The sequence below is a fragment of the Felis catus genome, chromosome D2 (assembly GCF_018350175.1).
Source record: "Felis catus isolate Fca126 chromosome D2, F.catus_Fca126_mat1.0, whole genome shotgun sequence".
NCBI classification, from domain to species: Eukaryota; Metazoa; Chordata; class Mammalia; order Carnivora; family Felidae; genus Felis; species Felis catus.
Genome location: NC_058378.1, coordinates 8,814,492 through 8,826,771, shown reverse-complemented (window position 1 = coordinate 8,826,771; position 12,280 = coordinate 8,814,492). Strand labels below are relative to the sequence as shown.

At 43.6% G+C, this 12,280-nt stretch overlaps 1 protein-coding gene across 3 annotated transcripts in view; it reads right to left on the bottom strand.

Annotated features, from left to right (window-relative positions):
* Nucleotides 1-2,421: 2,421 nt before the first annotated feature.
* LOC101094376 (interferon-induced protein with tetratricopeptide repeats 1) overlaps nucleotides 2,422-12,280 on the bottom strand; it is a 35,144-nt gene continuing 25,285 nt past the window's right edge. Inside the window, exons 1-2 of one of the 3 annotated variants that reach the window (XM_003993875.6) lie at nucleotides 5,372-7,429; nucleotides 2,422-4,140 (exon numbers count right to left, since the gene is read on the bottom strand). In XM_003993875.6, the coding sequence (XP_003993924.3) occupies nucleotides 2,724-4,140; nucleotides 5,372-5,376 (1,422 nt within the window). In that variant the 5' untranslated portion in view covers nucleotides 5,377-7,429 and the 3' untranslated portion in view covers nucleotides 2,422-2,723. Of the gene's footprint in view, nucleotides 4,141-4,983; nucleotides 5,191-5,371; nucleotides 7,430-12,280 lie in introns of those variants that run through there. The other 2 variants (XM_045040958.1, XM_045040959.1) reach the window with 2 other exon arrangements.

Below are 12,280 nucleotides of genomic sequence, written 5' to 3'. Positions count from 1 at the left end.
CAAAAACCATCTGTGAAAAATTTAAAGGAATATACATTTTCAGGATTGAGAAGAAACAAACGTCTGGCTGTTGAGTGGGTGTTGAACGTGCCAGAATTACTAGGGAATTTGAATATTGATCTTTTTTCACAGACTGTTGGATTGGGTGGATTCTTGGTAAAAGCAGTAGTGTGTTGTCTTTTGAACGTACGCTAGTCAACATGCAGGACGCAGCAACTAGCAACAAAGGGAAACAGAAAGTGAAACATGGCAATTGATCTAAAATCTTCTTGGGAAACCGAAAATTAAGTAATGCTTTTAAGAAATACATGTAAGTCAGTTTTTCTGGATTTGCTGCTTGCTGTTTTGCCCTGCAAGCGTCCAGGCTGTTCCACACATTAGAGCTTCCGAGCCCTCAGCGTGCAGACACCTCTTCCAGAGGAGGGGACGCGAGGGGATAGAGAGATGGTGTTAGATTATAAGACACTCTGATGACTGTGACCTCTGGGTTGTCAAGCACCCCTCACACAAACACATCCATAATCCAGAGATTTATGTTGCATGAATGAGCTCTGCTTTCCGGCTGCAAGTGATGTATAGCAATACCTGGGAAGAGCTGCCTAGTAGATTAACCAGTCATCCGACCAGTATTTACCTTTCATGTTTCTCTCTCTGGAAGAGTTCCCAGTGGTTAGACTCACTTTAGTGCCAAAGTGTCACTTTGGGCCTCCTCCCCAAACTCAAGCACTGTAAGATACCATTTTTGTTAAATCTAACAAGTCTTTTGTTTTAGTTACAAGTATGTTGAGAAGATCGGATCTGTGTGGCTCTGATGTCTAGCCTTCAATGATGAAGTTTGCTCCCTTCGATTCCTAACGAATTTTAGTAGAAATCAAAAGGCTTTTGCAATCTGTGTATGAATTCCTTGAGGATTTGTGTTCTTGTGGATTATGGATCCCCACCAAGAAATGCAGGCAGTCTCTAGTAGTTGGAAAAGGTACAAAAAAGGATTGTCCCCTAGGACCTCTGGAGGCAGTTGCCACTGGATTTCCGTCCAGTGACACCCATTTCAGATTTCTGACCTTCAGAACTGTAAGATCATAAGTTTTTGTGGTTTTAAGCCACCAAGTTTGTGGTAATTTGTTAACAGCCACAGTGGGAAATTAATACATCCTCCCCCTAAAAAAATACATGGATGAAAAAAGCAGTCACACTGTTTCCTTATCTCTTCCTTTTAAAACTATTGGATGAGAAAAGACACATTGTTTCCTTATTTCTTCCTTTTAAAAATATTGCTTGGTGTGCAACCCCTTTTAATAAAATGTCACAAAGGTGGTTGTTACTGATGGTCTCTCAGGTCATTTAGCATCCTTTTCCTGTGTTTTTGATCAGTCAATACCAGAAAATGACTGAATAAACAGTGCTACATGTGGCATGAAAGAAGAGAAACTGCTTTGGAACAATAAACATCAAACAGCAAACAAGTAATTGACTGTGTACTTGTTACTCACTAGGTCGTAAACTTCAGGAGGTTTGGGGAGATGTCTGCTTTCTTGGCTGAAGGGCAGCAGAGTATGCCGCCCCAAAATATGCCAGGTTGGTGTAGGGATTATTTTGAACTGAGGGCAGTTGAGAAGAAGCAGGGTACAAGAAACGCTCTGCACACTCCCCCTACCTGCCTACAAGCAGTACAGAACTTTGTAGTGGTGTCCCCTTACCCTCTCCACCAGGAAGGTGAGAAGTTGATTGCCTGAGACAAGTGTAGACCCTTATCAGCCCAGAGTCACTGTTGGAGGAATCTACATAACAAACCTTCTTCTTTTTTTTTTTTTCCTAATTTTTAAAAATCTTTATTTATTTTTGAGAGAGGGAGAGAGTGAGCAGGGGAGGGACAGAGAGAGAGGGAGACACAGAATCCGAAGCAGGCTTGGGGCTCTGAGCTGTCAGCACAGAGCCCGACGCAGGGCTCGAACTCACCAACTGTGAGATCATGACCTGAGCCGAAGTTGGACGCTCAACTAACTGAGCCACCCAGGCCCCCATAACAAACCTTCTCAACTAGCCCTTGTTTTCCATTAATCTCCCCCAAATATTTACATTCCTACAGTTTGCCACCCTAGAAACTCAAGGTTCTTTTCCCTTCTCTAAAATTTCTTATCCCTTCTCTAAAAATGCATTGTTCGTTTGCCAGGATGCTATGTTCTAGCCACCCTTTTGAGTTACTCATCACTGGGTGCTCCCCTGTGTGTGTGCGGTGCATGTATTCATAAATCTGTTTGTTTATCTCTTGTTAATCTGTGCTTGTCATTCTAATTATGGAGTCCTGGCCAATGACCCTAAAATGGGTAGCGTAAAAAGATTTTTTCCTCCGCTACATCACCATATTTGGTATCTAACACCAAAAACTATTTGTTGATAAAATGAATGAATGAAACATTTTTGTTTTATGTAAATCCAGGCCTTTATTTGCTACGAATCTACTCGACAAATGGTTTTTCGACTATATATCATTCACAGAGAAATGGTTCCTCTCTCACGTAACAGAGATGTATATATTCTGTTTCAGTATTTTCTGAATAGAACCAATATTTTACCAGGTTTGGGTAATGGTTAAAAACTTGCATCACTGCAGTGGATTGCTTAATATGTTTCTGAAAGTAGCAAGCAGAAACAATGGTTAGAGTTAACATGTTTACCTAAAATCAAATAAAACGTGAAAGTGGTTCATATTTCCACACCCAGGATCAGGTACCAGAGTTCCCAGAGTCCACAGCCAGCCGCAGGGCCTGCTCATAGTACTCCAGGGCTTTGTTCATTTCGCCTTTGACTTTGTAGATAAACCCAAGAATGCTCAAGCTTTCTATGTCTGATGCGTTTCTGGAAAGTCTTCTTAAAGTCAGTTTCTCCAAAGAATTAATACATTTATCTCTTGTCAGTGACACCTTTTCTGTTTTTAGTGCTTTTAAATAATGGATAATTGCATTGACTTCAGATTTCTTTTGAAATTCCTGAAATTGACCATAGTGGAAATGTCCCTTTTGCTGTTTTTCTTCGTCGAGGGACGTCAGACATAACAATTTTTGGTAAATGTCTTCAGCTTTTCTGTGGTTGCCAGCTTCTATGTACATACCGGCCAGGTGTATATAAGCAACATCAAATGTGGGCTTTTGTTCCAGAGCAAATTGAAAATGAGCTATGGCTAACCTTACCATTTTGTCGACATTGTCTCTATCCTGTCCTCTGGGCTGCCAGTTTGCCGCTCTCTTGATCTGGATCATGCGTGCCTTGTAACAAAGCCCCATCTGGTGATGCAGGAAAGCGGAGGAGGGCGTGGCCCGCAGGGCCCTCTTTAAGAGCTGAAGAGCTTTATCCAGAGCGCCTTTCCTGCGGTAAAACTTGGCCGCGTATCGAAAGACGTAGGTCTGCGAGGACATGTTGGTCAGTGCCTCTTCGACGTACTTTTCTCCTTCGGCTTCTTGGCCCACGTCCTGAAGCTTCAGGGCGAGCAGAGCCTTGATATACGCGTCTTCTGGGTTTAGCCTGATGGCCTCTTTTAGAGGCTGCAGACAAAATGCGTCGCTGACCTGGGTCGCTTTGTTGAAGCCGTCCAGGCGATAGATGGTGATTGCATACCCGGTGCTGAATTCAGGGTTCGCAGGCTCCGCTGCCAGAGCCTTTTCGAAGCAGGCCTTGGCCCGCTCGTAGTTCTTTCCTCCACACTTCAGCAAGGCCCACCCTTCCTCACAGTCCATCTGAGGACAGTCCAGCCTGTAGCAGGAGGGGGCTGCAAACTTCTCACAAGTGTTCGCCACCCTGTCCAGGTAAGTCTGGGCCTCCGCCAGCCTGCCCATGTGGTGATACAGCCAGGCGTAGTTGCCCCAGATGACCAGGCTTCTCACAGCCGATCGGTCGCCGTGTTCCTGCTGGATCAGGTCTTCGGCTTCCTTCAGGCTCTCCAGGGCCTCCCGAGTCTGGCCTTTCAGGTGTCGGACGTAGGCCAGCAGGTTGTGTATGCCCGCGTTGTATTTGGTGTCTAGGAACTCAATCTCATCCAAGATCCTGTTCTCTAAATCGGGCATCTCAGTGTCTTCAACTAGCAGCTCCCAGGTGAAGTGGCATCTCAGCTGAAGCAGCTTACCTTTGACCTCATCAGCGTTCTTACTGCAAAAGAGAAAAACAAGTTTTCTTTGTTAAGTGAGGAACGGTCGATAGAAAGAAGCCAGATAAAACAGCTCATCTTTAGGACTTAGCCTTGGAAAGGGCACGCCTGCTTTGATTTTCCTTAGAATCCCTACGTTCCTAAGATCCGCACAGACTTTGAATGCAGTTTGCTTGGTCTCAGACACTGGCTCCGCCACTTTTTACCAAGTAACCTCTCTCTGTTTCAGAGTCTCGTTTGTAAAATGGGGATAGGAATAGACTCAGCACACTTGAGTCTGAAGTTGGGTGAAAATTAATAAGCCTGTATGTGTGTTAAGTACTTAGAGCACATATTACATGCTATAATGAGAGTTTCCTATTTTCCTATTCCTACATTCAGGACAGAAACCAGTTAGAAACATAGAGCCTGGGTGGCTCAGTCAGTTGAGCATCCGACTTCGGCTCAGGTCATGATCTCGCAGTTTGTGACTTTGAGCCCTGAATTGAGCTTGCTGCTGTCAGCGCAGAGCCTGCTTTCGATCCTCTGTCCCCCTCTCTGTGCCTCCCCCGCTTACACACTCTCTCTCAAAAGAAAGAAAAAAAAAAGAAAGAAAAAAGAAAGAAACGTAGAGGCTTATAAAACAGTATTCACTTCAGGACCTTAGTCTGTAGGTTATGCCACAAATTTAGACCACCTGAAAGAGAATATTTGTTCGACCAATTTTTTTTCCCACTTATAATTTGGAAATAATTAGAGAATCACTGAAATTTGCAAAGAGAGTACGGAGCTCCAGTGTACCCTTCGCCTGGTTTCTTCCAATACCTTACACAAGTACCATACAATAACAAAATGAAGACACCAACATTGGCACAATGTAAGTCCTGTGTTGTTTCATCACGTGAGACAAACTGTCCATTCCCTCCCTCGGTCAGACAGAAGGGAGTTTGGGGAAGAGAATTTCAGAGACGTGGATCATTTTCTCCCTCCCTGCAAAACTCTTTTCCCACATCCCTCTGCTTCTTTGGGCTTTGTTATGAGGTAAGCTTCCTCGGGGTGATGCTAAAAAAAAAGAAAAAAAAAAAAGAAAAAAAAAAAAAGCCTGAATTAAGGACACTCAGTCTCCAAGCAGACGCTCACCTGGAAGAGTAAGGAAACTCAACATCACTGAAATCAAGTCTTTTGAGATAGTATTGATTAACCTTTTTTCCCAGAACTTCAGACTGACAGGCAGAGAAGCAGAGAAGTCCTTACCTCATGGCTGCCAGTTCTGCAGGGCCTCGTTTAGCTGTGGGCTCTTCTGAGATCCAGCCAGGAGACTGGGTTTTCAGGATGTGAGCCACATCCTGGGCAATATAAGAAAGATGAACAGTTCATGACGTAACCTGTGGGCGTGTTGTTGACAATTTAGACTGGAAACCGAGATAGAAACTGAAAGTGGAAAGTGAAACTAGTGAGCAGAGTTCCTGCTTGGGGAAAACAAAACCAGGATTGCTTTCTTTGGTCTGTCTGGAAACTGAGAAGAGGCCGAGGAAAAGCAGTTTCACCGATGTGCTAACTCTTGTCTCAGGCTCCGTGTGGCCTTGTGCAGAGCTGGGAGTGTGGAGTGCCAGGCACGTAGGGTCCGCGGACCCTGGAGCCAGGGAGGCCTGGGGAAGTTGGCTGTGGGACCTTGCCACACTCTTGCCCCAGATCTGTGCCTTCGTTTGCTCATCTGGAAATAGAAAGCTTCCCTTTCGTGGCATAAAATTCTGCATCTCTCCAAGCTGGAGTTTTGACCCAAATCTGCCACTGTTGTCTGAGAGGCTGTGTTTTACCAGTTCTTCTCTGCTTTGTTTTTTGCATACCCTTCCTGAGAATGGCCAATGGCAGTAAGAGCTTGTAACCTCTTCCTTGTTCATTAGAACGAAGAAAGTGTATGTGCTAGCATCTTGAGACTTCAGACAGAACACGTTAGGCCTTAATGACAGTATTTTTAATGCCTCTACGGTAGTCGTCTAAAGTGTCCTTACTCAGCAGACGTGACTCTCGTAGCTGCTCAGGGCCCTGTCCAGTTCTGGAGGCGCCCACGGCACCAGGTTTGGCATCCCTCATCCTGGCCCACGTCACTTTCTGTGCTCAGGGTGTCTGTGATAACAGGGAGACGAGAAAAGTGCTGAAACTGGGGGTGAGGCTCCTGTTGGTGCTGTCTGCCAAGTCCCTGTTTCTTTCTACCTTTCACTGGAAACTGTCCGACCCTCCCGATACACGTCATAGAGTGGGGGTTCTCCAGCCGCTCCTGCAAAGCAAATTTATCCCCAGACACAGTTCATTTAGTCCTGGGAAAGCTCCATGTTGAGATGAGTGTGAACAGGGAGTCCTGAGATGGACTTGGAGAATTGCTGGGGGTCCCAAAAGGGAGCTGGGAGATCTTTAGGAAAACGGAGTTTGTGCATGTCTGCCCCTGGATGGAGACTGAACTCTAGAACCTGGGCCTTAACCACAGAACCATTTCTGGAACATTTCTATGTATCAGATAGCTCACATGTTGTCAGAATCAATCATTATTCTTTTAAAACAACTTGTGGTTTTTGCCTTTAGAAACTCCTAATTTCTTCCCCCAGTTGTTTGATCCCTCTCAAATCTATCTTCCAAACCGCAATCCCCAAGACCCCAAATAAATGCATTGCTTGTTTTTACAGACACAGTCTGAGATCCGTTGACATGCCATGGTGTCAGAGAAGTGGGGTCCGGAGCAACTGCCTTCTGTTCCAAGCCGCAGTGGGCACCTGTGAAGTACCTGCAGGATGCCATTGTTTTCCACCGTCTCCCCTGGCAACCTTGTTCTTGGTGGTAAGTCCTCCTGGGCCCAAACCTCCCTTGTTTGGGTGTCCTCTGCTGCTGGCTTCTGTCCTCTCTCATTTCTGAAGAGAGGATTCTGTTTTCACTCATTTTGAGTGGAAGAGTTGGGTTTCAGCTTGTTGATGAATACTCTGTTTGGGGAGATCATTCTCCTAAGGGGACTCTTGATAACCAGCCCCCTGCCAGAGCTCCTGCAGGATTTATGTGTAAGGAAGACGGCTCTTCTTGCTGAAAAATGTTTGCCTGTTAGACTCGCATTCCCCACGATGATTTAAAGCCTTATTGGCCAACATGGGGCACTTCTGATAGTCCAAACTGAGGTTACTTGCATGCATAAACTGAAAAGGAGTTATACAACCGAACAAAATGAGTGGGGGGCTTATTTTAAATGGAGATTCCAAAAGAAACACTGGAAAGTTTGCTTCCCTTCAGGAGCTAAGTCTACATTCCCAGCAGTTAATTCAGACCCTTCTAAGAGGCTCTCAAGAATAGAAGAAATAGCTGATGCCTCTCAACCCCTTGCTTCTCCTCCTCTGTTCTGCCCCCACCCCTGCTGTTCCCACCCCTTCCCCACCCCTTCTTCCCACCCTCTGTCTCCTACTCTCCGTGTACACATCCTAGATGAGTTGGACTGCCCTTCTCTAATGACAGCCTGGGCGTTCATGTAGATCCTGCAGGCATCCTTTCCCAGTTAGATCTAAGGAAGGAGGCTCTGAGACTTCATCAGTTCCTTACGCTCCTCGGACTAAGACAGAACTGTAAGCCATTACCGAGGACTTTCCCAATGCCTTTGAAGACCTGCTAAGATTTGTGAAAGAATTCCATGTAGTCAGTCAGACCCAGGAGCCTGGCTATTCCAACCTTTATCAACTTGTCCACATGCTTGTAAGTGAGGGTCAGGCAAGGGAATGAATTTAAAAAGTAGGTTGAACAAAGCCTTTTGATAATTTTTTCCAAGTGATAAGCTATAGACAAAATAGCAGCCAGAGTGGCTGCACCAGTTTGCATTCCCAGCATTTCTTATTTCTTTCTGTTGTTTCTTCCTAAAATGTTGTGACGATAGCTCAGAGACTAGAAATGATTGACCAAACCTTCCCTCCTGACATCTTTCCTCAACTGACAGATATGACAAAAGACAATGCCTAAGATCCATTTCCCTGAGGCTCCCTGTTGCTCAAATGTAGCCATTGTCCTTAGGTCAACAACTCCTGCCTACACCTGTTTCTCTCCTCAGTGGGACATCACATACCAGAAATGAACCTTCCTGCGATGAAGGACCCAAAACATAAAATTATTCATCAATGTTTTTGAAAATTTATTGATCATCAATGCTTTCTGAAGAAAGATCTTGATCAAAAGGAGGAGATGTGAACAGAGTTATAAAATGGAGCTATGATTGCTAAGGGTCACAAAATGGAGCTCCCTTAGGGAAATGGAACTTTTTTTTTTTTTTTGGTTTTGTTTTGCAGCCTCAGCTTGAAATTTGTTAAGAGGAACTTCGGCTATAGCAACTTCTTACTTGACACGTCTCTGGAGGCAAGGGAAACAAAAGCAGAAATGAACCATTGGAACTTCATCAAAATATAAAGTTTCTGCGAAGGAAACAATCAGCAAACTAAAAGGTAGCCAATGGAATGGGAGAAGAGATTTGTAAATGACATATCAGATAAAGGGTTAGTATCCAAAATCTATAAAGAACTTATCAAACTCAACACCCAAAAAGCAAATAATCTATCTAGCAAAGAAATGGGCAAAAGACGTGAGTAGACACTTTTCCAAAGAAGACATCTAGATGGCTAACAGACACATGAAAAGACACTCAATACCACTCATCATCAGGGAAATACAAATCAAAACCACAATGAGATACCATCTCACACAGGTCAGAATGGCTAAAATGAACAACTCAGGAAACAACAGATGTTGGCAAGAATTCACAGAAAGGGGAACACTTTTGCACTGTTGGTGGGAATGCAAACTGGTGCAGCCACTCTGGAAAACGGTATGGAGGTTCCTCAAAAAACTAAAAATAGAACTACCCTTCAACCCAGAAAAAGCACTACTAGGTATTTATCCAAAGGTTACAAAAATGCTGATTCCAAGGGGCACATGCACCCCAATGTTTAGAGCAGCACTATTGACAATAGCCAAATTATGGAAAGAGCCCAATGTTAATCGACTGATGAATGGATAAAGAAGGTGTGGTGTGTATGTATGTATGTATATATATGTATATACATATATATACATATATATGTATGTATATGTGTATATATATGTATATATATATGATGAAATATCACTTGGTGATCAAAAAGAATGAAATCTTGCTATTTGCAACAACATGGAGGGAACTAGGGGGCCATTATGCTAAGCAAAATGAGTCAGGCAGAGAGAGACAAATATCATATGATTTCATTCATGTGTGGAATTTAAGATACACAACAGATGAACATAGGGGAAGGGAGGAAAAAAATCAGATAGAAACAGAGAGGGATGGAAGCCATAAGAGACTCTTAAATACAGAGAACCAACTGAGGGTTGCTGGAGGGGAGGTGGGTGGGTAGGGGGATGGGCTAAATGGGGGATGGACATTAAGGCAGACACTTGGGATGAGCACTGGGTGTTATATGTAAGTGATGAATCACTGAATTCTCCTAAAATCATTATTACACTATATGTTAACTAACTTGGATTTAAATTGAAATAATAAAGAAAGAAAAATAAATAAATAAAATCATTAATTAAAAAAAAAAGAAATGTGTTAAGAGGAGACAATTAGACTTGCTTCCCTAGAAAGCTGGATCTTGGAAGTGTTGGACCTGTAGCATATATATTTGAGTACCATTGTCAGCCATGTTTGTTCATGTGGCCTGAAAATAAAAACAGAAGAAGCTTATTGAAAGAGAAGAATCTCAAGTGGTTAATGAGAGAAATAGAGAACTGAAGTAAGAGATGGAAAGTTCTGATGATGTCTTTTGTCCGCAGCTTTACCATCAAGAGTCAAGGGGCAAGGACCATGTGCAGGGTCTTGTGGAGTTTGCAGGTGAGTACAGAATTGTATGAAATCAGAGTACCAATGGCTGTGAACCTGGGACCTTACTGAGGGGTGTTCCTAGTGGTGCAAACACTTAGCAGCAGTGTCTGGAACCAGATCTGTCTTGTACCCTGAAGGAGAGCTTCAGGCCATCGTTGCCTGTCATGGAGGTTGGTAGCTGGATTCTGGAAGAATTGAAGGAGGTAGTAGCCCCAGTTTCAATTAGCCTCCTAAATATAGAAGGAATCTACTATAAAATATAAAAACCTACTCTTATTTTGAAGTGATCAGGATTCTGGTGGTTACTATTGGTTTCAGCCTGACAGAAATAAACAAGCCACCTGGTTCACGAATGAAGGAAATGGACCAAATACCAAGAACGCCTCTTAATCCCTGATCACTTGGACAGGAGGTAAGAGAAAGATTTTGTGGTTTGACAACGGAGTGCCCAGCTCATCTCCCATCTCAGCTCTCACCAGTAATATAAGCCTCCATGGAGGCATCCTGAACTAGCCAGAAAGTTCTGCACAAGTAAAAATTTCTCAATACATAAGACACATTTATCCATGTGTTCTGATAAATGCTCAGGCCATAAGCAAACGCTGAACTACATGCATTAGAAAAGCTCTCTTTTTGGGGGTAGAAAAGTGTCTTTGGAGTTCTTGTGGAGAAAAGCAATTAGTTTGTAATTTTCCAAATGCACTAAATAGATTGTAGACAAGCAGAAAGAATGTGTATCTTGTGATCACCGTGAATTTGGCAATGGTTCCAGTTCGAATGAGCGCCGACTCAGAGTGAATAGGTAATTCAGAATCTTGCCCATGAGTGACACTAGACAAAGCAGAGAGGAAATAGCCAATAAAGTACGCACGCATGCGTACCTCTGTGTGTGCGTGTGTGTGTGTGTGTGTGTGTGTGTGTGTGTGTGTGTCTGTGTGTGTCTGTGTATGTGTGTGTTCAGTTAGGAAAGAAATCAAGAACTGGAGAAAACGAAACTTACAGAAAATGAAATTTCAGCACTAGACTATGAGTCCATTTCTGGGAGTCTACGACCAGCTCCCTGAGTGACTGACCAGCTGATATAAGCCACTTCACCTCGATGACCTCAGTTTCCTCAGGTGATAAACAAGTGACTTGGGATAGATTATTGGATCTCAACCCTTACTGTACCCTAGAAGCATCTAGGGAGGTTTTAAGAATAACGCTAACTAGGCCCGATCCTAGGCCAGTCAAATACATGTCTGGGAATGCCCCCCTCCCATCTCTGTATTAAAAAGAAACCCTCAGGTGATTTTTATGTACACCTGGGGAGGAACCAGGGCCTAGATGACCCCTGGAATCTACTGTAAAACTGAAATGCTTTGACTGAGTGGTCTGAGACACCAACCCTGGACCTACCCGCCGTTCTGTGTGGCTCACATTCAGTGTCTTCATTACTCGGAGCCTCATTTCCCCACCTGCATAATGGACAGTTAACTCCTCCACCTCTTACTGACCCCACAAGATGGCATGGAAAAAGAATGGAATTTTGAATGTTTGGACCCTTCTATAAAAGGATCTTCTTGGCTTTGTGGATTTTCCCCAAATACTTGCAATCATATCCGTGGGGAAGGACTCAGAGACACCAGGAATCCTTTGTTGTGAACGGTTTGAGGAATTTCACATCTCGGGTACTTCCCGCACCCTCTCAGGCCACCTTGACCCCCCATTTAGCCCATTGCAACATATTCAAGTACGAACTGAATTTTTATGATTTCCCTTTTTTACATTTCAAGCTTATTTTGAAATAGTTACAGACTCACAGGAAGTAGCAAGAGGGGTCTTGTATGCCTTTCACACAACTCCCCCCTGACCCCCACCCCTGAGTGGCTACTTCCTACATAGCTGTAATACGGTATCGAAACCAGGAAAGTGACACTGGCACTGTGTATATGTTTTAAAGACAAAATATATCACGAGTTCATCTTATTGATTCAAGCTTATAGGAGTTTTACTCAACCTAATTGTGTATCTCTTCTCCTGAATGGAGTATCTGATACCCATATTCATATGCTCTATTCATATGAGGCTGGGTAACAACAGCCTCAGAGTAACAAAATACACAAAACAACCTTCAAAATGATTGCTGAGTAGAGTTTAAGATTTTTTTTTCTGTTCTTTTTGTCCATAAGATCTATTCTTCTAAAACTGTAGAGTCAAATTACAGTACGCTAAAAATCTCTGGGAGGTGGGGGGTGATGCTGACCTTCGGTGTGTGGGTTCCAGTGCCTTGGCGCCCTCAGGAA